This window comes from Cinclus cinclus, chromosome 15 (assembly GCF_963662255.1).
Source record: "Cinclus cinclus chromosome 15, bCinCin1.1, whole genome shotgun sequence".
Lineage (NCBI taxonomy): Eukaryota > Metazoa > Chordata > Aves > Passeriformes > Cinclidae > Cinclus > Cinclus cinclus.
This window is the reverse complement of record NC_085060.1, coordinates 15,242,279-15,269,682: the sequence shown is the minus strand read 5'-3', so window position 1 is coordinate 15,269,682 and position 27,404 is coordinate 15,242,279. Positions and strand designations below refer to the sequence as shown.

Genomic DNA, 27,404 nt, shown 5'->3' with positions numbered 1-27,404 from the left:
ATGAATCTGCGTTCTGTCTTTACTGTAGAACAACAAAGGATATTACAGCGTTACTATGAAAATGGAATGACAAATCAAAGTAAAAATTGCTTTCAGCTCATATTACAGTGTGCACAAGAAACTAAACTGGATTTCAGCGTGGTTAGGGTAAGTACTGAGGCCTTCCAAATTTGTTAAGCATACATATTCATTGCTTTACATAAAATATAGGGAGACATGGAGTCTCTAACTTTATCCTTGTCTTAAATCAGACTGCAGTGTGTGTGTGTGTGACATTCATTTTTACCCAGTGAGCCTATTTAGAGTTTGTTTTCACTGAAATATCTTCACATGACTGTTGAATTTAGCGGGGGCCTGGGTTGCACAAGGAGTGATTTTTGTTCTTTGTCCTTTGTTGGGATTTTTAAAAATTATTATTCATAAAATTATAAGTTGGTTTGCCCTATAGAAACTTAGGATAATGTATTGTATCAAGCAGGGTTATCAAGAAGCTACTTTTAAACTAAATAAGTTTCTATACATTAATATATTTAGGGGAAACGATTGTGAAACTATTTCTTTTGGTGCACTGTTATCACACTTGTATTCCACATCACAGTTATAAATGTTGTGGTCCCTTGTGGTTATTTACAGTGAGGACCTTCTTTTCCTATAAAACAAGAATGTCCCAGTGCTAACAGGAGCTCTTCAGAGTCTATGAATTCCACGGGAAGGGAAATAATAATCCCTTTGTGAAACACTAGACAACAAAATGGCTGTTGTCTGAGAGCAGAAATAGAAATCCTGAGGCATTAAATGGAAAAGTAACAAAGGGTAGTGGAGCTCCCAGGAGCTGCTGTGACACTGGACATGAGGAGAAGCAAGTGGGACAAGTCTAGGTTGGTTTTTAATTGCTTTAACAGTGGCACATTGACAGTAACGACCCTGCTTCCCAATTCTTAGCTGGATTCCCTCAGAATTCCCTCCCTCAGAATACTCTGGAAACATTAAAAGTTACTTTCTCAGCTCCAGGTGGTGGTAGGAGCTGTGAAAGTCAGCCAGGGATTCAGGCTCCTGGGGCAGGCAGGCAGTTGGAACAGGAATCTGGATGCTGATGGTGCAGCCAGGGCTGGTTTGCCATTTTTGTGCTGATTGAATGTCCTAGAGGAGGCAGCCCAGCTCCCCTTTCCTTGTACTTCTCTCCATCTTCATGTTCCTTTTCCTTCTCCATTTCCCTTCCTGCAATCAAGTATCATTCCTTCTGTTTTCTTCCCTTTCTGAGCCCTGATTTGCAGCACTTAAACTTCTTACTTAGGAAGTTAAATGGAAACAGATTCTGTGTTTGTCCTGCGTTTGTCCTATTTTAGCATGATCTTACCTTTCTCTTCTTTACATCCGTCATTTCTGCTTCTCCTAATGCCCCCGTTTTTTCTGTTTTTCTTTTTTTCCTATAAAACTCTTGGTCAGTGATTAGTCCTTTGCAAAATGGTACTTGAGTTGCAGCTGGCACTTGCAGATAGGATTATAACAGGCACATTAATTCCCTAAAGACAATTGGTCAGGAGAGTGGGACGCTCAGCAGAGGCAAAGCTGGCCAGTACTGACATTTTACTGCAGGCTACAAACTGTGCCTCAAATTAGACATTTTGTAAAATATGACAAAAAAACTAGTAGAGTGGAATTGTGGATGGGAGAGATGTTTGTTTTCCTGTAGGAAATTAGTCACAGTGGTGTCAGTGAAATAAATCTTGAGGGAGGCATGAGAGTCTCAGGATTTTTGAGAAGCTGGAATTGAGGAATTTGGAACTGAGGCTAGGGCTTTCCTGTGTATGAGTTGTGGATCTCAAGGAAGAGTCTCAGTATTTTTGAGAAGCTGGGACTTTGGAGTTGAGGCTGGGATTGTCCTGTGTATGAGTCGTGGATCCCAAGGAGGACAGGTCTGGATTTCTACCCTGTATTGTTCAGGCCTGTATTTCCACCCTGCCACATGCACTGCATAATCAGTACATGATTTGCATATTTGTAAACTTAGATCTCAACTCGAGCACTTAACATGTCATCAGATCTGCTTAAAGACGGAATTGCTAATTTTTTTCTGCCTCTTTGATGCCTTGCTGTGTGTTTGTTGTCCTTGCTGTCGTGGTTTGCAGACGTGGGTTGGCAACAAGCGGCGGAAGATGAGCAGCAAGATCGCCGTGGAATCTGGGGGCACCCCCCCAGGGACTGCCCCTGCCACTCCCTCCATGCCCCCGGAAGCAGCAGTGAGAAATGTGGTAAATATTGCTCGATCCCAAAGCCAGCAATCCTCTTGGACCTCTTCTAACAACGATGTGATAGTGACCGGTATCTACAGCCCTGCCAGCTCCTCGGGCCGGCCGGGAGCCGCCAAGCACATGAACTCCTCCATGGCAGAGCTGCACAAAGCCTCCATCCCACGGCTCCCGGGCAAGAGCGACGCGGACTTCCAGCAGCAGCACATCCCTCTGGGACGGCAAGTACCCCACTGTAAAAACGCTTCCCTCTTAGTGGGGGAAAAGACCATTATTCTGTCCAGGCAAACGAGCGTGCTCAATTCTGCCAACTCCATCTACAGCCACACGAAGAAAGGCTCCTCGGTGCAGACGGCGGAGCTGGTGTTACCTCAGAAACCCATGATTTGCCACAGGCCCTGCAAGGCCGAGCCCTTGGGGTGCCAGCGCTTGCACAAACCCGAGCACGCGGCCCTGGCCTCGCACGCACCCCCCGGGCCGAGGGTTCACGCCAGGGACCCGGCGTGCGGCACCCAGAACCTGGAGATCCGCGAGGTGTTCTCGCTGGCCGTCACCGACCAGCCCCAGCGCCTGGTGGCGGCCGGCACCGCGCAGAAACATCCTTCTCCGGAGGGCGGCTGCCTGTCCATCGCCATGGAGACGGGCGATGTGGACGATGAGTACGCCCGGGAGGAGGAGCTGGCCTCCATGGGAGCTCAGATCCAGAGCTACTCCAGATACTGTGAGGGCGGCGGCTCCGGCCGCGGGGACAGCCAGAGCACGGCCGGGCCGGGCCGCGGTGGGGGCTGTGGGGCACAGCTGGGCGGTGCCAGGGATGTGCCTGACAACCTCCTCTACCACGGCAGAGAGTTCCACCTGCCCGCACGGACCTCATTGCACACAACATCCAGCACGATTTATAACGCCGCCAACGCAGCCAGAAGTACCTTTTCTCCTCATTTTACGTCCTCGAGTCAACTGAGGCTGTCGCAAAACCAAAATAATTACCAGGTAATCCGTCAGTTCATCTCCGTCTTCAGACTTCAAAGCTAAGTTGGTAGATAAATGCTGTTCCCTTTCAGAGTTGGTAGCTATTAAGCAGTAGGTTCACCTGTCTGCTGGCTGTGCTCCTTTTATGCCTTTCAGTGGAGATAATTCCTTCTCAAACCCAGTGCTGGCAGCACTGCAGTGTGGTAGCACTTCTACCTGTCTAACTGAGCCCCTGGTAGCCATACAGTGAAGATCAGTGAGTCATTCATTCAGTGAATCATTTCATGGATTCCATGGCTAAATTTTGGCTGCAGCAGGGTCATACCTACGAGCTGGTGGTTGCTCAAGCCTGTGTTGTCCTGCCCTGGCTCTCCAGCACATTCTATGGCCTTTTCCTGGGTGTTCCCCTATGGACACACACCACACGTGGCACAAGACGTGGTTTCACGGTGGCATTTGTGCATTTGCTCACCCCACTAATACCAGCTTGGAATCCTGTACCCCCTGTGCAGGTGACGGTCTCTGGATCTGTGTTCTGTCAGGGGTTAGGGTCCCCTGTCAGGGACTTAACTCAGCTTCCTTTCCCACAGCATCTAATTCAAATAAGCAGTTTTGCACTCAATCCCTTTATTCCTCTTCCTGTACTAAAATCTCTTTAGTGGTACTGAGGGGAAATTAAATGCAGATCATTGAAGAGCTAGAAGATGTTTAGGAGAAACTGCAACACTTAACACTTTTTAGTTTTTGGTATCACAAGGGAAGAGATACTTGTGCAGGAAACATCCAAATTGGTATTTTTCATGGATTTTACACCATCTGGCATGACATAACCTGGAGACACTGAGGTGAAAGTCTTTTAAGTCTGACAGGATGTGGCTGTGTATGTCACCTGCATGCATTTTCCTGTTACTGCATTGGCTTTTTAGTTTATCCTGAAAATAAACCATGTCGACAGCATATCAGCTTTTCCTGTGCTTTGTTCACCAGGATAGAGAACAAGACTTTGTGAGCCATATTTTTTAGTTTTTTTTTTTTTTAGCTTTTCTTTTTTTTCCTGAGTTGTTCCTATCTCATGTGACCATTTGAAAGAAAGCTTCTGAGTCCAAGTCAGTGCCACTTTTCACCTGAATTATTACTTTTCTGGGTAAACCAGAGGCTTGATGAACAGAGAGTAAATTCTGTGGAGTAGATGGCACATCAGATGAGCTGTTCTCTCCTTTACTCTCACAGTCTGTCAGTATTTGCTGTTACTTTTCTTACTTGGTTATAGAATTCCTGGAATACTGTTTACTTTTGGCATCCCAGTTTCACAGGAGAAGAAAACCTGTAAATGTGCAGATCTTTCCAATAAAGGGCTGGTAAAAGTGCTTACAGTTGAGTTAAGGACATTTTTTAAAGTTTTATGGAGGGAAATCCTTTACTGATGCCTCCATCAGCTGTGTGCTCATGGTGCTTTATTTCACTCTTGAAAAAGCATCAGAGAGATTGATTCCTTCTAGTTTAAATTCTTTTGAAATGGAATTCTGAGTTACTTTGTTTTGGGGTTTTATGGGGTAGGAACTGAGTCTTTTTGAAGAGCTAGAACAATTCATGATAGATGATATTTTTATCTGCCCATGTGGTGTTTTATGGATTAGAATAAGATCTCTGGAACTTTGTTTTGGGTTTTCTTTTTTTACTTCCCCCTGTTGTAACAACATACGTGTTTTATTGGTAAGTGAGGAATTCATCTGTACCCCAGCTGACCTCCATGGTTGTCTCAGACACCGTGCTCTTTGGATTTGGAATGTGCACGGAGGGAGCTACTGTTTCCTGTCATATCCCTTTTCATTCCAGAGTTTTAAACCTTGGAAAAGCTGAGCAGGATGCTGTTAATTCCTTATTGCTGTGAGCATGCACCCTGCGAACTCCTGAGGTGGCACTTCTGGGTATTAGAGACTTTCTAAGGTGCTGTCTTGAATCCTTTTAGGCTTGTACAGGATGACACTTCATTTTTTTGTAGTCAGTTTATGTTAATTTTATTGCCCATGTTTAACTAATTTATCCATCAGCACAGAGATGAAAATCCTTAAACTTGGGGAAATCTTCTTGAATTTAAAAACAGATTAAACCTGAGCTAAATGATTATTGGAGTAGTTGAACATCCAAGCAGATGCTTCAAAGTCAGGACTGTGATTCATGTTTTGATGAAATAATTACTGTCATATATTGGTGGGGTATCTAATTAGCAATTAGTTATAGCTTCCTTACTGGTTCAGTTAATCAAATTCATGTTAGTGTAAGTTAAGACTAAATTTAATTAACTGATCAATTTTAATGGCTGAGCAGTTTTAGTAAACAAATTCTTCAGCCTACTTGCTTGTCTTAGTTTGACTTTGAGTGTGTTGAAGTAGAGAGGTTATTTGTGCTGTCCTCCAGGCTGAATTGGGATTTAGTTTTGGTTTTGTCCCCCGACCCTAACAGACAAGAGTATTGTTGAAAATGTGTGTATTTTGGTTTGCTTTGTTCCCAAGCCCAGCCCTTGTGCCTGTTTGACAAAGGCAGCTCAGAACAGTGCATGCACATTGTCTTTCAGGGAGTTCTCTTGAGATGAACTTGGCTGGTTTGGGCCTAATCCCTGTCAGAACTCTGTGCATTTTTCTTCCCAGCAATCCTTAATGCTCTGCCATATGGATTTTGCTTTATTCCCATATAAAAGCACTTTTTTTTTTTTTTTTTGTAGCTCCCTTTAATTTAGTGAAGAACCTGGGTGGTTCCTCAGGGTGCCTTTGCAGTGGATTCTGTGAAGCTGTTGTGTGGGGTGTAGGTTTGTAACAGACATAACTTTACAGAATTTCAAAAATGTGTGTGTGCAGTGAAAAAAATTAGTATTTTAGGTTCAAATCCTGGTGCAGGGTGGTCCTTGGGAGGGGAGGGTGCTCCTTGCCAGCCCCCCTCAACCCTCTTTGTGCTGTAATGAGAAAGGGTCTGACTTTGGGTGAGCTCCAAGTGCTTCCAGCTAAAAGCTTCAATAAAAGTGTTTTACATGCTTGTACAGCAGACACCTGTACCAGAGCTGCTGTGCTTGTTGTGCTCATGCTACAAGAGCCATAAGTGAAGCACTCTGCAAATGCAAAAACTCAGTCAGCAGAAGTGCACACGTTTTTTCCTCACATACATGTGTGTAATGACTTGAGGTGATTGAGCTCTCCACAGCTGTGTGAACATGGAATTTTAAATATAAAACCTAAAATATTCCAGGCTATGACACACCTCAGATGGTCAGGAAAAACACTCTGAGATTTTTATTTAGTAAAGTCTGACCTCTGGGAATGATGGAGAAGCAATAGGAATGGAGGCAGCTATCCTTTGCCTTCATACCCCTTCCCCTTCCTTCTCCATCCTGATATCTCTAATTTTTCTGCTGGTACTCAAATCTTTAACATCAGATGTTGAACAGCACAGTGACAAACACAAGAGCATTTTTTCTGGAAGCTGTAGTGATGTAATGAAATAGATGTGAGGGTAACTCAGTCCTCAGCCCTTGTCTGACTGCATTCTGCTCATCCTGCCAGTTTGGGACAGATGGAAAGGCAAACTGCTGTTGTGAAATGCAAGTTTTGGGGGTACCAAAAGCACAGAAACACCCAAGTTGTCACTGTGTTATCTTGCCCTCACCCAAAGAAACTGTTTTGTTCTTGGCAGTAAAGGTGAGTGTGACTTTGGTTTTGGATCTTAACATGTTTATAGACATTGGTGTCAGAATTGAATGTACAGTGCTGAAGTCTCAGTATTGGCTCTCACAGCAACCTAAGCTGCTCTTGTCTTCTGTTCTGTTTCCTCCTTCCCCTCTGCAGATTTCAGGAAACCTTACTGTGCCTTGGATTACAGGTTGTTCCAGAAAAAGAGCAGTAAGTACATTTCCATCTAAATGTCTAATGCATCAAGTGAAGCAATGAAAAGCTGGTAAAAAAGCATTTTTGAAAATGTCAGTTCTGTTAACCTTGGATGGGTTTTTTCCCGTTTTCTTTTGATACAAACATTATCTGCAGGTGCAGTGTTTCAGTTGAGGAGAAGTTGAGGTCTTATCTTTAAAAGCAGGTCAAGGTCATAATCCAGTGTGAGGTGATGCCCAGGTGGGAATTGTGCTCTTAGGTCAAATACAACATCTGTATTGATAAGTACTGAGAGTTTGGAGCTCAGAATGTGTTTTTCATATTGAAAGTGAAGTGGTTGTTAAATCAGGCAACTGAATGCTTAAGAGAGTAACTCCCTCTGCAGCTTCTCTGCACATGCAGACTTAGTGCTGGCTGTAGGAACTTGATCAAGTCTAATTTTATCCACATAAATGGCATTTCACAGTAGCAGAATCTGCCAGGTGTCCTCAATTCACAGACAACTCCAAACCATAACACAAGGTATGAAACAGCTTTTGTCAGGGGAAAAAAAGCCTTTGCCCACCTCTTGTTGAGTTAGTGCTCAGCATTTCCAGCTTGTCTTTGAAGAGGTGTCAGCTCTGCCTCTAGCCTCATGTGGGATGGTCCAGCCAGGCTCTCCAGGGGCTGCTTTATCACTCCAGCTCTGTCAGAAGCAACAGATGGGGAAGTGTCTGTCATGGTAACCAAACTCCCCAGTCTGTGCACCTGACAATGTCCTGGCAGTGTCCTGGAAGCCTGGCAGTGCCCTGGCAGTGTCCTGGCAGTGTCCTGGAAGCCTGGCAGTGTCCTGGCAGTGTCGTGGAAGCCTGGCAGTGTCCTGGCAGTGTCCTGGCAGTGTCCTGGCAGCCTGGCAGTGGCTGCTGTGTTGGCAACAAGGTCTAGGCAATGGAAGAGCCTTTCCTTGCTTTCTGCTGCTATAACCAGAACTTTTTCATGTCTTTATTGTTTTCAATTCTTTAGTCTTCAAAAGGTGTGAGTGTGGCAGTGTTTCCTGTATAAGGCAATGTTTCCTGTATGAGTAGGAACCTAAGGACCATCTCATTAATGGTGTTTTCTCTGAGACTTTCTAGGTCTCAGCTGAAGCACTTCCAATTTCTGCAGAGTTTGGTACAAGAGAGCACTTTATAAGAGCATCTCCCAGAGGAACTGGTACTTCTATACAAATTCTGTTGTGCTCAATCCATCTTTTTTCTTTCCTAAGTGCTAATTCTCTTGAGGAGGCTTTGTAAAATGCAGCTCTTTTTTGGAAGGCTCATCCCCTCTATCACTTAATGACCTTTTAGAGCATCTCACCAAAGAGCTGGGGAGTGTCCTGGGGTAGAGTTTCATGGCTAAATGGGGAGGTTTTCCCTCTTCCTCCCAGTGCCCTGCCACCCCATCCACAGCCAATATTCAGCTGTAAGGTAATCCAGGTCGGGCGTGTGACCTGTCAGGTACAAATTCTGCTGCTGAGGTTGTTTTTAGAGTTTAGTGCTTTTCTAGGGGTCAGGTGAGTGCCAGAGCCAGCTCAGATTTTGCAGTGGGAGCACTGGGCTGGGAGTGGGGTGATGTTGGCCCCTGCCTGCAGCACTGGGGGGGTTGTTGGGCATTGTGGTCTTGTTGGATACCTGACCCCAGCTGTAGAAGACATTTCTGGAGTAAATTTTAAACTTTCAAGGATGTGGAGGTACATGTTCATTAATCGTAGAGTCCCTAAGGTTGAAAATACCTTTAAGATCATTGAGTCCAACCATCAGCCCAGCATCAGCGTGGTCACTACTAAACCATGTCCCCAGGGGCCATATCCACAAGTTTTTGATCACTTCCAAGGATGGTGATTCCACCCCTGCCCTGGGCAACCTGTCCCAATGCTTTACAACCCTTTCAGTGGTAAAAGATTTCCTGATACCCAACCTGAACCTCCCCTGGCCCAGCCCGAGGCCGTTCCTTCTCCTCCTGTCCCTGTTCCCTGGAGCAGAGCCCGACCCCCTTGGCTGTCCCCTCCTGTCAGGCAGAGCCACAAAGTCCCCCCTGATCCCCCTTTTCTCCAGGCTGAGCCCCTTCCCAGCTGCCTCAGCCCCTTCTGGGGCTCCAGCTCCTTCCCAGCTCCATTCCCGTCTCTGTCTCCAGCCTCTAAATGTCTTTCCTTCCATGAGAGACCATTAAGGATGTTTATTAGGGAATTCCTCTTACTTATACCTTTGCTCATTTGTCTTTTTAATCAAAGTGCATAAAACCCATTAGTTAAAACAATCTGACAGCATCTGTGTCCAGATTTGTGGATGCACTTTCCCAATCTGAGTGCAGAATCAGCCTCCTTCAGGATACAAGTTGAGGACTTGGCACTCTAAAACTGCAGTGTACACACGGGTAAGACAAGCAAAGGAGAAAAAGCTCCTACTTCCTAGAAACTTTGATTTCAACTGTGAAATTCTTTTGAATTAAGAGTGTGAGGGAACAGAAATAGAATGGATAGAGTTGTAGAAGTGCCATTATGGCAATTACTGCCATTCAAACAGGAAAAAGGCTAATCTGTATTTTGGTTAAAATGGAAAAGATTGTCTTTTAGATGCTCTGAATTTTAATCTTCTGCCTTGATGTTTTGTTTCCCTTGCCCTGTCCTTCAACTCTATCAGGAGAGAAATAAAAGCTGTGCAGTTCTGCAGAAACTCTTTCTTGTCTGCTCAGCTCTGCTGTAGGATGATGTAATCCTGATTGTTAATGAATATTAGTCTAGAAATATCACCCTCTCAGTAAGTCATGAGAGTTTCTTCAGAAATGACAGTTCTGTGTTCTGTCCTGTTGCATGTGCAGTGGCCTTTATGAATGCATTGATTTTTGGTTTTTCACAGGGTGGTGGAAGGATAACAAGGATTCAAAAATAGCATTGAAGGTACTGGTTAAGGAGAATTAAAAGGGAAAAAATACCTCCACTTCTGTTCTTAAGTCTTGAGTGAACTGACTGTGCTTCAGATCTGTGTCATCTGAGGTCTGAGCAGAATGGTTTGTGTTTGTGGTAGATATAAAAGTACTGGTGTGCTCTGGAGAACATTTGTCACATGGGTGGTGACACAGGGTAAGCTGTGCCTTAGTGGTGAAGTTTTATTTCAGGGGAGAGAGGGGGCTTGGGTGCCCTGAGCTTCACTTTGGGGTGGCTGGGCTCTCAGTCTGATGTATTTGGGAACAACCTGAATGGGTGGAGAGCTTTTGATTTTTGTATCACTGATATGCACATTGGCTTTTGAATAAAACTCTGGAGACTGAGGCAACAGAGTGTCCCCTGTGCATCCTGCCTCACAGGACTGCAGACACATTCTGGGCAGGTGAAGAGGCTGCAGTGTGAGACCTGCCCTAGCTGTTCTGGGCAGGGGAACACAGGTGGGAACTACAGATTTTGTGGGGGAGACACATCAGTACAACTCTGAAGAAACTCCTTCTTGGCCTGGGCTCTGCAAGGCTCAGGAAAACCAACATGAGCTGAGAGCAAACAGCTGAAGCAGCTTCACAGAGAAACCCTGGCAGGGATTAAAGCTGCCTGCAGTCAGAGGGCACCTCAGCTCTGCCTTTTGTTTTAAAACTATTCCAGGAGGAACTTGGGCAGTTCTTTCCACCTTCCTCTGCTCTCCCAGGAGGGGGAAAATGTGATTTAGTCAAGTCAGTGGGAGCGTGTCTGAGTGTGCAGTGAGAGGTAAGCCAGGCTGGAGGTCTCTGGATGGGAACACTGTGCTTGTTCCTACTTTGTGGCATTTAGAATACTGACTAAAGTGTTCCTCCTGTGAGGTATTTTACTACGTATCTCAAGATATTTCTACACTGGTAATACCATCCATAGCATGGCATGGCTTCTGGCTGGGAACAGCACCTCCCTGTCCCACAGCACTGCTGAAGGAATGCTGAGGGGGATGAGTCTGGTCATGTTTTTATTTCGTGATGTGCTGCATCTCAGTGCCACATACCACCTTGGCTTATTGTCTGCTGTGAACCTGCAGGCAAGCAATTCATTCTATCTGAACAGTAACTGCAAAACTTTCTGGCCCAATGTGGGGAAGACATTATTAGATCAAGAATCATGATAATTATCATCTAAAAATCAGTTTACTTTGAGGCTGAACATACCCTATTTCACAAAGCAGCTCAAAACCTCCAGAAGGATGAGTGGTCATTTTGTGCAGTTTGAGGTTTGGTTTGGAAATTAGAATGAGATGACTGGGGCTCAAGAGTATAATTTCTTTGCTAGACTGTTCATTACATTGATATCTCTCTTTTTGGGTTTTTATTTTTTTTTAGTCTTTTTAGTTGAGTTTGATTTAGAAACAGATATTAACAGAATAGCTGTAATTTTGGCTGAGTGCTGAAGCAGTTACAGCTCTTCTCACAATGGGGTGCTCTGAAATATTTATCAGTTCTGCTTCCATCAGGGCAAACTTCAAGCTTATCCAGCCAATGGGGAAAGATGCAAAAAGCAAGCTGCAGAAAGCTAACAGTGTGTGCCCCAATGGTGTGTGAGCAGGAGTCGAAGGGTTCCTCCAGCCACCTCTGTGCCTGAGTTTGTGCAGCTGTGTGTGAGCAGCAGAGTCCAGCCTAAGCTCAGCATGGGTGTCACTGCTTTGTGCCACTGGTGAAACCTGAAGTTGAAACCTCAGGCTGAAGGAATGTGTAATGTGGCACAGCTTTAATAAGGTTAAATATCTTGGTGTGTTAAGAGAGAATGCAAACCTTCAGGATTTGTATGTGGGAAATGAAGAGATAATAAACTGGAAAGCAAGAATGATATTAAATGGTGCAGATGGGAAAGGAGAACTGTAGTGGAATGATTCAGAAATCACTGTTAATACATAAAAATAAGATCTTGAAGTGGGAATTTATAATCTTCTGAAGGAAACAGATACTAATTAGTGTCAAGGTTCAGAGAGCTCCATGCTGGTGTCACTGGGAAGGTGAATAAGGCAAAATGACACTGTGTTGTACAGAAGAATCTGGGATTTGTTCATACTTTGAGTGCTTCTGATCTTCCCATTCCTCCCAAAATATAACAGAGAAGCAGTGACAGGGATCAAAGGCGTGGAAAATTTGTTTGTGAGAGGTTTGTTTGCTAAAAATAACCATTACCTCAGCCCATTTCATCACCAAGCATCAGAACTGAATGTTGATTTAATATGATTTCACTGCAATTGAAATGAACACCACACACAGTGCTCAGCTGCAGCATAAATGCAAGTTATAAAACTTCTAGTTCTTCCATTTTTTTAGCATGTCTTTGATTAATAATCTGAAATTTGTGTATAGCTTTTGTGCACGTGGCCTGAAACATTTTCAGCTGATGCATAAAACCCGATCTAAAAAGGCAGGCTCTAAGAAAAGGCAGGATAAGGACACTCCACTCCGTGCAATTATTCATCCCAATTATAGACACCGGATTTGCACCACAGATATTGCTGCACAGTGGGGGGGACCAGGAGCTTGGCAAAGAGCCAGGAATGTCTCTAATAAACTGGGTCATCTCTTCTGGGGATGTTGTTGTTACACTTTGGAGGTCAGGGATAAGCTGGGTTTAACCCTGCATGCAGCACAACTGCTGATTCAATTTGTTTTTCCTTGGGAATGGGTAGGCTGGATTGAGCTGGACAAAGCCTCTCCTGCTTTTTTAAACTGTGGCCAACAGAAGTGGGAAATGGAAAGGATTCAGCCAACAGCCAGCACTGTCAAGGATAAAGCCTATCCTTGAATAAGCAAGCCAGGTATCTGAAGAGAGGAAATGAGAATTGTATTGAGAGCTGAGTTAATGACGTAAAAAATAAGAACAGAATTACTGGCTTTCCTTCACCTAGAAGTATTGTCATAAATATGAAGCTTGCTGATACTAGCTTTTGATATTTTTTCCTATAATGGTGAATATTATGATATTTGTAGGGCTTTGAGATTTTCTTCTTGGTCCCTCATTTCCTCTGATCATACTAAGCATGAGAAGGTTATTAACTAAATTGATGGAAGCTTAGTTACATGTACAATGTAGAAATTCTATCCTTTATATTCTGACAAAAGTCATTATGTAATTTTTAAGCAGTTTATAATACAGGAGTCAAACTTGGGTATGATCCATGTCAAGGGGATGATCCTGTAATTGAAGGTAGTTTGTGATTTCCCTAAGAAACTGCTGATAAGGCCCATGGCACAGCGTGTGACACGAAGGCAGCTAATGTGGAGCTGAGATTTGGACATGCTCAAGTGTCATTTACATCTCCTGAGCTTAAGGAGTGACACTGATCCTGTGATGCTGGTACAGCAAATGAGAACAGGGTGTGTAAATGATGATCCTTCAGTCTCTCTGAGATCCACAGAGCTGCTCACTTGGCAGAGCACAGGGGCTCCTCAGTGCTGGTCTTGGCAGAACAAAATGGCTAAAATGAGACAGAGACTCCAAAGTAGAAAATATGAATTATATTAACATAATTATGCAGCAATTGTAAGGTGAAAACCATTGAACAGTGATGTATCTAATAAGATTTTTATTGAAACATTTGCAGTAGGTCGTCAGAATTAACACCAATCCACTAAAAAGGAAAAGATCTGACTCTTTTTTAAGGAAAATTTTTGAAGGCCAGGTGCTTTTGCTGAATTCTGCATTTTCCATGCAAAATCCTTGTTTTGAGTAAGTAAAAGCTGAGCACCTAAGAAGGCTCTGCACCTTCCTGAGCGCTGTCTCTCAGGGAACTAAAGGCAGGCACTGGATGTCTTTTGTCCAAGGCGGGACCCTCTTGCAGATCACTTTTCCTGCTACTGAGACCTGTCCTGGGTTCTTTCAGAAGTTGAAGCATTTCTGAATAACTGGAAAACCACTTGGCAAGAAAAATCCTGAGCTTCCTCCAGCAGCAGCTGGACTTTCTTTGGGTTTTGTTCTAATTTTGGCCAATGCAACCACTGGGGCGGGAGAAGACAACCTGAGCAAGGCTTCTCCCTTCCCTGTGCTGTAGCTCCAGGCACATTTCCTGGTGCTGCACAGCATTTCACAGAATATTGTCAGCTGGAAGGGACCCCACAAGCATCATTGAGTGTAACACTGAAGTGAATGGGCTGAATGAGAGAGTTGAACCCGGGAGGGCAAATTTGGGTGTTGCAGGGGAAGTTTAGGCTGTGGATGTTAAATGTAAGGCATTGCTGGGTATTCCGTCCCTGCCAAGCACTGATCACAGGGAGCTCTGTGAGTTCACTGCAAGGGTTTGCAGCAGTGTGAGCTCTGCAGAACCAGCAGGCAGTGTTAGTTATTTATGTTTTAAAAACACTCACTATCCTTTAGGAGGTGAGGTTGCCCTGAGCAGTCAGCAATGTGGATAGGCCAGGGTGCCTGGTTTTATTGTGTAGTCTGGGAATTGCTGTCACTCCTCTCTGCCTTCCCTGCCACAGAGCAGAGCTCTTCCCAAGTCCCAGTCTCTTTTGCCAGCAGCTACAAAAGTTCTTGCTGCAGTGATCCAGGAGATGGCTGTACTTTGTTGCTTGAACATGGCTTGGAGTCAGGAGGAGCTCAGGTCAGGCGTGCAGCGAGAGCAGCGCCAGCTCCGGGTGAACGGGCACCAGGGATTTGGATTGGCTTTGGATTTGGATTTGCCCAGGTCTGGAGCTGCACTTTGCTCAGCCTAGAGCAGCCTGCAGCGAGCCAGGTGGATTCCTTTTGGATGAACATGGACTGGGACGTTCTGCCCAGGAGCATCTCCTGTGCTGGGCTGCCCGGGGCTGTGCAGGGCAAAGCAGCTCAGGGGTATCCAGGGTGCTCCTCACCAGCCCCACTCTGAGCAGCACCATCAGCAGCCCCTCCAGTTCCAGACTGGGATGGTGGAACTACAGCCAGGAGAAACTCGGAGTGCTTGGTAGGCTCTCAGTTAATTGTGGATTCATTAAAGTTGGAAAAGACCTCAAAGGTCATCAACTGCAAACGGACAACTGCAAACGGACCGTATTTGAATTTATCTGGTGCATCTTTTTACTGGGATTACTTTAGGAAGTCAAAGGTTTGATGTCCCTATTTTGTGTTCATACACTGAGGAGACTCAAGTGCTTCTAACATTTTGAGAAAATAGTAATTTTTAAGAGAAGAAGATTGCAAAATTACAATATTCTGAAGATTAACGAAAGCTAGTACAGGAATTGTACTAGATTGTCAAATGATCCTAGTTCTGTAAAATTACTTTTTATTGCACTTAAAATTATTTGTTTCTAGCTTTTAATGGCTTTTAAATGAGCAAACACAGAATTCAGCTATTGAAATCATAATCACAATTCTGCTACTAAAATAATGACACGTGGTACATGGGCTGCAAGTTACCAGTGCAGACTTTGTGGCTGATCTTCTGTGCTCTGAAGAGCAGGAGAAGTGAAACACATAGGTTGGTGTAATGAAACTGTAGATTATAGATAAAATTCTGTGTGAAAAACTCTTGATAAAGCTTGGAAGCTCTACTAGAGAAATGCACTCTGTGCTCATACCAGTTCAGACAGTGGCAAGATGTCCAGGAATTCTTTTTCAGTGTTACTTCTTTTATCACTGATCCACTATCACATGTTTTGATAAATGTAGACAAAGAGCTTGGGAACTCACAGATAAACAGTGGAACCAATTTAAACTCAAGCTAGCCACATAAACATTAAAGTATTCCCTTTAGGAAGTCAGAATCCTTTGAATTATGCATGTGTTGTAGTTTGCAGTAAGATAAAAGAACTTTAAGGGGGGAGGGTGAGAAACTTGAAAAGCCTTTAAGTCGTAATTTGCATAAATTGGGTGGAGAGAGTAAACAGCACAAGGGGGGAAAAAAAGTTATTTTCAGAAAGGCCTTATAGAATGAGATAAAATAAATTACCAAAAAAAATCAGGTGGAGTTGAAACAAAGATGAAGTGCCTTAAACTTGTATTAATGCTGCCACTGCCTTTACAGCAAATCCCAGGGAATGCTGAAGTGCCCTGGATAAAAAAAAAAAAAAAGAAATCAAAAAAACCCCCAAATTCTTAAGGAAGACTTACAAGAAAAGGAGAGCCATGGAGACAGTAGAACGTGTGTGTTACTGTGTGGGAGACCTCTGGACATGAATGCTCAGGATAAGCAGATTTTTTTTCAATCTAACAGTATTTTTTTTATCTTGCAGTTACAGGACCGTACACAATTTAGTGACCGAGACTTAGCTACCCTAAAGAAATACTGGGACAATGGCATGACCAGCCTGGGCTCAGTCTGCAGAGAGAAAATTGAAGCTGTGGCTGCAGAATTAAATGTTGACTGTGAAATAGTTCGGGTAAGAAATCCAGAGTCTTCCCTTATCTTGTCACAGGAGCAGAAATAGGACAGATGAAAGGCTTTAAAAATTTCATGAGAAAGCTTGAAATAGATTTCACGTATTACATAATGAATGACCATGTTGGGAAGTGCTCTCCTGCTCTTCTTGCAGTCTATATTTAGTAAAAGCCCTCAGGTAAGAGTCTTATTGATCAGCAGCAGAAGCAGCACTACGAGCTCTTTGACATTCTCTTGAGTAAGATTTTAAGTAAAAGCATTACATTTTTGAGGGAGATCCTAGAAGACTGAAAGGTAGTATTTATGTTGCTAATGAGGTACCAAAAAAGGACTTTTCTAAAGATACAGGGAAAATACTTTTTACATGCTTGTAGGAAAAATTGTGTGAAAGAAAATGCTCCAAAACAAGGAAAAAAAATATTTTACAAGACTGTCTTGAGGGCAGGTTGAGATGAGATGGAGGAATTCTGGGTCAGTTCAGTTTGATGGTCCCTATAGATTGCTGAGGGAGGCACAGGTGTGCTGGAAATAACCTGGCTCCCAAGAACCTCTGCACATCATCTCTTCCAGAGGCTGGGATGTTGTTGCTGTTGTGTCCTGGGTGAGGAGACATCCAGCAGCACCTCTGGGGTCTCATTCATTCATCCCAGCCTCAGGAAATGGCCCCACTGTTTGCAGTCAGACAAGGACAGGAGCCTTCCTTTCCCTCATGACAGGCATGACAATTGGGATTATTCCTTGCAGGCTTCATCCTCTTTTTCCATCTGTTTCCTAAATTCCTGGCACTGCTGCAGGAGCAGGGCTGAGAGCTCTTAGTGAAACTCTCCTGTTGTGGAGACCTCTGGCTTGCTTTGGAACCACATGGTTCCAAAGCTGCTTTTAGGGTTGAAAACCAATCTGGTTATTTGTTTTTGTGGGCACACAGGACTTCTAAAAAACCCAATTGTACTTTTGGAGGCTGAAGAGAATCACTTTTTTCTGTAGAGAGCAAAGCTGTTCTTGTTTTCCAAGGACTTCACTTTGCTCTCTGGAAGGTGAAGCTGTTCCCCATGCCAGCACCTCCTGGGCAGTGTGGTGACACTCAGGCTCCCTTGGTTTGCTCCCTTGGGAACATCCTCACTGGCACACGAGGGGTGACATTGGAGTTCTGTGCAAACCTTTCCACCTGCTGGAATGTTTCTGTTCTCAGGGCAGAGACCAGGGAAGGCTCTGGCATCACCTGCACCAGAACAGACTCACAAATGATCCCAAGCATTTCACTGGATCCAAGCATTGCTGGAAATGTTTAAGGAGAGTGGATTTCAGGGATAGAATCTCAAGCTGATTTCCCACATGGCAATTCCAGTCTACTCTTGTCCTCACTGTTTTGCTGTTCCAGGATGTTCTCTGTTCAGCAGAGCACACAGGATGTGGAACCTGCTTTTCCCCATTTAATTTGAGACACTACCAAAATATGTTCATCTTCTCTGACATTGTCAGTATGTTGAAGGAAAGATTTTCTGCTTTGAAAAGTCTGTAAAAAGATCTGCCTTTCCCAAGTGCCTCTTTTACTAAAAAAGAGATAGATTCAGTTTTAAATTTTCTTAGCCCTGTTTGTTAAAATCACAAGATGGTGAGAAAATTTAAAGAATGGCAATACACTGCTTGGAAAAAAGAGATCCAGATCTCAAAGGGCTGCTTGTGTGGGAGATTTTCTTTAATTTTTTTTTTCCTGAAACAATTTTTTTTCCTGTAATAGAAAAAAATTATCTAGGTAGTTCTCTGCATAGCTATTGTGCATTCTTCAAAGAGGAAAATCGGCAAGTTGGAAAAGCAAATACCAGCCAACAGAAATGATTTTCTAATAACAGTGTTCAGCATGTTATCTTTTAGCTTGTTAGAGATGCAGCTTTAAAAGGGTTTTTCTTTCCAAGGCTGGCACAGCATGAAACTGTGTTTAGTAGTTGTGACTGCTGTTAATATTCCTTTATTTTTTCTCTTTGGTAATCAAGGTATTATAAGCAAAAAGTTTTTTACTCAACTTTTTCAGAACCCTAGGAAGAGGAACAGGTCAGGTATTTCTGAAATAAAGTCAGAGTGATGTTTAGTGTGTCTTGAAAGAAAATCCTGAAATATTTTAATATCTTGGGAAACTCATTTGGAACAGAGGCCTCATGAAAGGATGTGCATTTTGCCATGGCTTGATCATGTTTTCAAACCCAGGAACTGCTGCTCCTATTTCTGGGGCTGTAGGTGGTGTGGAAGGGGGATAAGAGACGAGTGGGAGTAGCAGTTAGTAAAAAACTGATTTGGTGGAATGAAGGGTCTGGGGTAGAGGTGCTGTTGAGCAGAGTTGAGATGAGTTGAGATGAGTTGAGATGAGATGAGATGAGATGAGATGAGATGAGATGAGATGAGATGAGATGTTGAAAGCCAGAGTGACACGAGTGAAGGGGGAGCCTCAGGAGGTGAAGAGTTGCAGACAATTCTTGTTCCATCACATTAAACTCTGAATATTTAATAATTTTTGCTGTACATGTTTTTTCATCAGAGAAGGCAAATTAATGACCAGGTGTATAGATCCACTTGGAGAATTTAGAATCTGGGTATTCTCTTCTTTTTTTTTTCCTCCTCTGAAATTCAGTTTTATTGATGCAAGATGAACTTAAAGCATCCATCTCCATCCCACCATGGCAGGGTTTCCAGGTTCCCTGGGCCAGTTTCATCTCCCAGACTGTTCCCAGTGTTCTCCTCTGCACTCACTGCAGACAGCTATTCCTAAAGCTCTGTCTTACAGCCAAAGGAGACTGAAGGATGAGCTGCTCTGAGCTTTAGTCTTCCAGATTCCTTTCTGTCCTCCAAGGGGAGTGCTGTAGATCTGTCACCTTGGCCAGTTCCCTCTGTGCTGTAGGAAATCCTAGAACAGGGAGGATGTTTGGGTCATTGGGTGCTTCAGTCCCCTTGTGGAAGTTGCAGAGTAGGAGAACCTGGATCAAAGATCTTTTGTTAAATTTGTTGAATAATTTAGGTGGGCAAAGACCTTACAAAGTCACCTAGTCCTGCTCTTTATCTGGAGCAGGATTGACTTTGGAATCAAGTCAGGTTTCTCAGGATGCTATCCAGTAAAGCACTGAGTACCTCCAAGGCTGGAGGTACCAAGGCTCCTGTGCACAAGCTGTTCCTCTGCCTCACTGTAAAGTATTATTTTTCTTTTATATTCTCACTTCCAATCAGAGCTTCCCTTGCTGCCACTTGTGTTATTGCTTCTTTTCCTTTTGCTGTGCACCTTCCTGTTTCCCATGGAAAGCTGAACCCGGACCCAGGATCTTGGGAAGGAGCCTCAGGAGGGTCAAATACTGGGGAATAATCAGCTCCCTGAACTGCTGGCTGCACTCTTGCTCCTGCAGCCCGGATGTGCTGATGTCAATTGGTTGGGGGCCTGTTGCTTTTGTTATAGTTTCTGATATCATTCATGTTTATTTCTCTTACAAGACTTGGATTGGGAATCGAAGACGGAAATATCGTTTAATGGGGATTGAGGTCCCACCCCCTAGAGGAGGTCCTGCTGATTTCTCTGATCAATCTGAATTTGTTTCTAAATCAGCACTTAATCCAGGAGAGGAAACTGCTACTGAAGTGGGGGATGATAATGATAGGAATGATGAAGTGTCAATCTGCTTATCTGAAGGAAGCTCACAAGGTATTTGGAATGCAGTTACTACTGTGCCTATATTTTCAATTTTGTGCAGTGTGCATGCTTTGGATTCTGTTGTACACATTCAAAAACGTCTGACAGAGTCACAAGTGCTCCACCCCGCCTGGGCTGAAGGTACTGTTTGGTCTCTTTCTTCTACCTCTGTGTCTCTGAGTTCTGTTGGGTTTGTAATACAAAGATTGGAGAAACCTTTGATCATAAGAGCCCCATTTCTGCCAGATTCATCTGAAATGAAATCAAGAGTTCACGTTTTGCACTGGTGCAAGTGAGATCTGGGCAGACAGTACATGTGGGGAAGCCTCACTTCCCAAGGAAGCAGATTTAAGAAATGCTCTCTGTCAGCTGCTCAGTTCTTCCCAGGCAGCTGGAATGGCCATCCCTGTGGCAGTGTCCAAGGCCAGGTTGGCTGGGTCTTGGAGCACCCTGGGATAGTGGAAGGTGTCCTTGCCTTGGCAGGGGTGGGTCTGGAGGGGCTCTAAGGTCCCTTCCATCCCAATCCATGCTGTGATTCCATGGTTCCTTCCCTGTGGTCCTGAGCCACCCCAGGCACTGATGGGGCTGGAGCTGCTGCTGGGACTGAGCGGGGCTGCTGGGACTGTGCATTCATTCCCAGTTCTCCTGGCAGGGAACCCCTCGGCTCAGGCTGGAACAAGGAGTTGCCCAGGCCTCCTGCTGCTCTGCCTGACAGGCAAACACAACCAGGAGATCAAAGGGGCAGCTCAGGAGCCTTGGAACTGCACACACAGGGGGTGTCCTCAGTAAACCGCGGCAGCTGGAGTGAGGAGTGCCTGCAGCTTAATTCCCTTTTCCCTCCCAGGAGCACATGGGATCGATGGCTCCTGCCCCTCCTGTCCATGAGCCCGGCGCTCCCGCACTCACTAATTGCTCCCAGTGCTTCTGCTTAGAGGAGATCAATAGAGCCTTTGCTCTCCCAGCCTAAAGAAAATCTGACCTCGGGCCTGCTGCTGCTGCAGCTCAGTGTGCTAGGCTTGATCCTGTCATTTCATCAGAACAATTGAAAGGGAAGAGCCAGGGGAACAGAGAGCGGCTGGGAATGAGTTTGGGAGAGCCTTGTCACATTCGACTGTAGACAGAATAAGATGATAGAGAAATGGATCAAGTGATTGAAAGCCAAGTGCAATGAGGAATCTCAGAGTCCTTGATTTGCCTGAGGTGTGGAAGGGGCTGATTTAAGTCAGATCTGCTTGAGAGAAGGTGGTGACGGGGACGAGTGTGAAGTGTCTGTAGTTCAAGTGAGGAATAACTTTGTATTTGTTGAGTCAGGCAAGGTGAGGCTGAACCCTTGAGTGCATTATTAGTGTCAAAGCCTAAGCAAGTGCAAGGAAACAATAGGATTTCCACAGCATCCAGGAATCCTACTTTCATTCCTTTGTTCTCCCACAACAATTATTTCTGTTCATTTCTCCAGTTCAAAGGAGGAGGTTTCACTGCTGCAGCTCAGCTGGTTTTGAACTTCTTGGAAAATACTTCCCCCAGTACTCATGGGTTATGTTCAGTTATAGACAGGGAATTGTTCTAATGTTTGAGAACTGTAGCTTTTGGTCCTAATTTGTTAAAAAGCTAAAACCACAACAGCAAAAAAACACTCTGAAGACAAATAAAAGGAATTTTTGATCACACAGAGTGACAGTTGATGGCTTCTGCTTTTAAAATGTAGTGTGTAAATATAAAAAAATAAGCTGTGCTGTGATGCAAAATGGATCATTAAAGCTCTCGTATTGCCTCACCTTTTTTTAATTGTGTGTTAATTGAATCCACACTGTATAGGGGAGGCCATTAGGGCTGTGCTGGGTTCTGTCAGCTGGGGATGAATATTTAAGGAGTTGGGAATGCTGTAGGGACCTGCTTTCTCCAGCTGTTGAATCCAAGGGGTAGCTGTCAGGGTCACGGAGTTCCTGGTGCCTTGGGATGTCCCCAGGTCCCTGAGGAGCATCCTCACCCAGTGACCCTCACCCTTCCTTGCTCCTGCTCCCCAGTGCTCCCATTTGATCCCATGTGCTCCTGGCACAGATTATGGAGCTGTGACCACTGGCAGATTGAGTTTATTTGAAGCCATTTCCAATCAAATTTGATAAGTTTAGAGATATTTAACATAAAAGTTGTTTAAAGTAATTAACTGGCTCTGCGTGGTCTGGCCTAAACATTACTCTGTCTTTGGTCAATCTCAGGGAAATCATGTTATTCCTGTGTTTGTGTGGACGTGACAGACCCTGAAATCACCTGAACCTTGCTGCCCTTTCCGTTTTTTCCTCTTTATATTTAATATGTATAATAGATTTACGTTTTAATATGCAGAAGTCAAGTAAATCTGAGGAACAAACTTCAATTTGAGGGGTAAATTTAGACTTCCCTTTCTTTGAGTTTTGAGTTCTCCCAGGGCCTTTAAGGTCAATGGAATCATCTCACGCTTTGTGGTTGAAATAACAGGGTAAAATCTGCTCTGTTTAAAAGTGTTCATAAATAAAAGAGCACTTCATGTTCACTGGGGATAAGCATTTACCATAATGTAATCGGTTTTTGGTTCAAAACCCCTCAGTATCTGCAAGGGGTAAGTGGGATTTAGATATGTACCCCATCATTTCAGGGAATGCAGGATTTTTCATGTAGGAATTTCTTTGCAGTTAAAAAAAAAAGACAATTTCTGCACAGCTCTCATGTGAAACTCTTCATCACCTTTGAATATTCCAACCTGAACCTAAAAACGGGAAGGTTTCGGTACAGAAAATGACTGAGATTTTATTGCTGTTTCAGGTCACAGTTGGTTTGATGTTGGCCTGAAATGCTCGTGACAAGATGTCTTTTTAATAAGGCTGATATTCTGTTTATGATTAGACATTGATACCATGACTTTGCTGTTGGATTTAGCAGCTGTGACATTTAGTGGTAAACACCATTAACAGTCCTTCAGCATAAAATTGGAATGAAATCTGACAAAACCAATTTATTTCTGCAGAAGAGACAAATGAAGCTCTTCAAAATGAAGAAATTGGCCCCAAAGATGATGACCAGAATCCAGTTTCCACTGATAATGTGGTATGTTTATCTTTCCTTTTACACCCATTAATAACTCCTTAATTAATGTTGAGGTTGTTGTCCAGCACGTGTGTTTTTCACTAGGTGACAACTTCAGTTGTGTGTGTTAAAAGATCTTCCTGGTTGAGCTTTAGAACTGTGCTAAAAATGCTAAAGCACAGCAGGAAAAAAACCTAAAACCTGCAGTAGAAATGATTTGTAGAGATGGTGTCCAAGAGACTCAGCTCCCCAACCTGCCTGAGCTCCAGATTTTGTCATTTGATACAACCATGGAACAAAACCAAGGAAGAGTTTCTTCATCTTTTGTTCTGAAAACAAAACTTTTAAAAAATGCCCTTAAAATTGGACTAAAATACATTGTATTTGCATAAGAGATATAGTTTTCCTGTTTGAAATTCTACTCTGTTCCTTCCCCTCCTATCTTAAAAAGTGTCTCTTAGAAGGGAAATGTGGATGTTTGGCAGTTACTTAGAGACCCTTTCCTTTAGCTGAGTGTAAAACCAAAAATATTTGAGTCCCAGTGTTACTGAGGGTCTGATGGAGGAGCAGGACTCAAAGCTCTGAGCTGTTGTCACTTCTGCTGGGCTGGCAGACACTGGAGCACACAAAATGTGCTTTATCCTCCCTGCCTTCAGCACAGGCTTGGGAGCTTGGTGGGTTCTGCCAGGGAGAGCTGAGAATGCCCTGGAAGGATTTCTCCTGGCTGATTTCAGGGAAATTCTGGTAGGAGGGACCACATGCTACAGGAAAAACCTCTGAATGAACACCTCAGGAATGACCCATGGACATGGGTTGGGTCAGGGGTCCTTCCCTAAGCTGGGTTCAACACCATCCTAAAAAAAATAGGAAAATTGCTTTAACTTTTTATGGACAGGTTCATAAATGTTTGCAAATGTCAAAACAATTAAAAACAGTAAAAAAACTTGGGATGTATTTCTGGGTCTTAGTGTCAAACTTGGCCTTAACACTGTGCTTTAGGTATCTTGAGAAACCCAGTACAAAAACCTCCCCAGTTTTTTGTGATTCAGGTGAAAATGTCCATATTTGTGCATTTGTGCTTTGGATCAACATCCCCTACAGCTAAGGGCTTTTCCCTTGCACTGTGGCCAGGGAAGGTCAGAGGAGAACTCCCTGATTTCTTTAGGAAGGGAGTAGCTCAGGACTTGCTGTGATGGTTGGTTTTTCCAGAGGGATAAATTTCCAGACCCTCCCTTGCAACAACAGAGCAGAGCAGGGGCTGTGAAGGGATAAATGTGCAACTTAAAGTCAAAAAGCTGGGCCAAGGAGCTCCTCCTCTGTAAACAGCCCCAGTCTCCATGGCAGCAGCTCCCGCTGGATTCCTGCTGGATCTTCTGGCTGAGGTGCATGATTGCCATCTAATGGGGGCTCAGAACTCCTCAGGAGACAGCACAAAGCTCTCTTGCCTTCATCCTTCATCCTTCCTGCCCCTTTGGGATGAGCGTCCTCGTTCCGTCTCCTCTGTGCGTTGGAATGAGCTGTTTGCTTCTGTTTCAGAAAATAGAAATTTTAGATGATGAAGAGAGTGATCTGATCAGCAATTCTGAAGTGGATCAGATGAGTTCTCTTTTGGATTACAAGGTGAGTGATGGGACCGTGGGACACCGGGATGGTGCCCAGGGAGTTGAAGGGGTGGATCTGTCAAGAATTCATCAGCAAAAGCTTATGGGATCCTGAGTTCCTCTGCTGTGCACATCATGTCCTTATCCCACCCCCAGCCACTTTATCCATACTTCAACCCCAAACGGAGGCAGGAAAACCCCATTTCTACAGAGCTGCAGCTTCCCCCAAAGTGTCCCAACAAAGGGATTTCTGGAGCCACTCCACCAGAATTGTTCTTTGGAATGCCACGACGCTTTCCCTGGTGCTGCCAGCTCTGGAAGGGACTGAGCTGCTGGAATCCTCTGCTGGAATGGGGGGATCTGAGGAGAAGTCATGCCCCAGGACATTGTGGGAGGGAGGAGAAGCAGTTGGATCCTAACAGCTCCTGTCTCCTGCCAAAGGCTGGGGTTGTGTGTGTGCTGCTCTCCCAGGAGTTGCCACAGTTCCACATTTCCTTGAGTTTTTACCTCCATTGCTGATTTTTTCCCTTAGAAACCATGTCTGTTCTTCTGACAGTAGTCAATTACCAAAATAATAAACAGATCATCTCTTCAGAACAAAAATTCCTCCTTCCAGCAGCGTTTTCCTGGGAAGGGCAGTGGAGAATGAATAAGGAGAGGGAATGACCTTTTCTTAATGCCACCTGTCAGCACAGTGAGAGGCCTGTTGTGACAGTGCCATGCACAGCCAGGGTTGTTGTTTGACAGCACTGATTGCTCCCTGAGTTTTCTGCCTAAATCTGAATTCTTCCTGGGCTAGGCAAAATCCAGAGCTAAACAGGCAACTGCTAAGTATCCATTGGGAAGAATTGAGCTGATCTCTTATGGGAGCCTCAGAATTGCAGCCCAAATATTCCTCTCTCATTCCCAGAGCTGTTATCACCTGGAACAGTGTAATGAGCAGTGCTTTCACTGAAAAAAAATGTGAATTTTCTGGGGGAAAAAACCAACAAAAATACAACCATTTTTAAGGGTTTGTTGTAAACCTTTAGCGCATCACGTAGTCACAGCTTTTCATGTCTAATAAAGCTGAATTCCAACCAATGTGAGCATGAATATAATATTTTTTTTCATGATTCTCTCATGAGTTGGTGCTATTAAGCAGAGCCCTTCTGCAAAAATGAGCAATACCTTTGATCTTGTAACCTAAATAAACAATTTGATTTTCATGATCTTTGCAAAGGTGAAGAACCAGAGAAAATGAATTTTAGCTCTGCACTGATCAACAGGTTTAAGCATTTTGATCCAATAAGTTTGAAAGAGAATAAATACTTGGAATAAATGGAAATATTTATCAAATCTGAATTTTTAATTAAGAGATAGTATAGATTGGGAAATGCCTTTTTAGCCAAAGCACACAAATTATTGATATTTCCTCATTTTGTAATACATTACATCCAGTTCAGCCCCATAACTCTTTGGAGGCTGGAACTAAATGATCTTTAAGGTCCCTTCCAAGCTGTTCTGTCACTCTGTGATATTCCTGGTTATTTTGTAACCTGAGGGATTCTTAGTAGCTTGGTGAGCTGACATGATCCATGTCAAACACAGCTGGCACTGGAGGACGTTATCTTTTAATTTGTGGTAGCTTTGAGGAATTTTCAAGTCATTTTCCCTGTTTTTTGTGTCAAGCCTTCTGCTGCAATAATGGAATTTATTTGCTGTCTTTTCTCACAGCCCCCCAATCACTTCTAGGAAGAGATCTGGGCTTTGGTTGTCATATTTTAGTGACAATTTTGTTGTAATCCAGGGGTGTTTAGGTGTGATTATTCCAATGCTTTGTCCTGTCCCCATCCCTTTAGGGATTTAACAGGCATGTGCACGTGGCACTCGGGGACATGGTCAGTGCTGGGGAATGGTTGGGCTCAATCTTAGAGGGCTTTTCCAGCCTAGAGGATTCCATGGTTCTGAGATAATTCCCAGAACTCTCTGGTTTCCCCACAGAATGAAGAAGTCAGGTTCATCGAGAGTCAGCTGGAGAACCACAAACAGAAATATTTTGAACTGCAGACGTTTACCCGGAGTTTGATACTTGCAATTAAATCAGATGATAAGGAACAGCAGCAGGTAAATCCTGGAGCAGCTTTAATATCTGTGTTTAATATCAGAAGATCTTTGTCTTTTTGTGTTGTGTCCCTCCCTTGGGTTTATTCCAGAGGCTCAAATAATGATTGTACAACCTGATTAATTTTCTCACCCTTTGTTTAAAGCACTGCTGACACCAGAACCACACCTAATAGTGTATATACGATCTATTAGATGTGTTTTTCCATTGTAGGCTCTGCTTTCAGACTTACCTCCTGAACTTGAAGAAATGGATTTCAACCACACGTCCCCGGAGCCCGACGATACCTCATTCAGCCTCTCATCCCTGTCGGAGAAAAACGCCTCAGACAGTTTGTGATGGCTTTTTTTTTTTTGAAGAGACAGAACAGAAACCCCACGGGAGGTGCAGGGTTCAGGGGAGAGAGAGGCTTTTGCTCTGCAGTGTTCTCAGCCCCAGGGAGCCAGCCCGAGCAGGAGGAGCCTGTGCTGGAGAGCAGCTCCTCCCAGCCTTGCACTGCCCAGGAACTGGGAATGCTGGGTTTGGAAAATCAACTGCGTGAGGGAAGGGTTCACTGGTAGCAGCTTGGCCTTGGGTAGGA

At 44.0% G+C, this 27,404-nt stretch overlaps 1 protein-coding gene across 1 annotated transcript; it reads left to right on the top strand.

Annotated features, from left to right (window-relative positions):
- On the top strand, positions 1-27,163 carry HDX (highly divergent homeobox). The gene is made up of 9 exons (XM_062503087.1): positions 1-147; positions 2,130-3,239; positions 7,055-7,108; positions 16,247-16,393; positions 19,864-20,071; positions 23,061-23,140; positions 24,656-24,739; positions 26,704-26,826; positions 27,038-27,163. Exons 1-9 carry the CDS (start codon positions 1-3, stop codon positions 27,161-27,163), a joined length of 2,079 nt encoding a protein of 692 aa, XP_062359071.1.
- Positions 27,164-27,404: the final 241 nt, after the last annotated feature.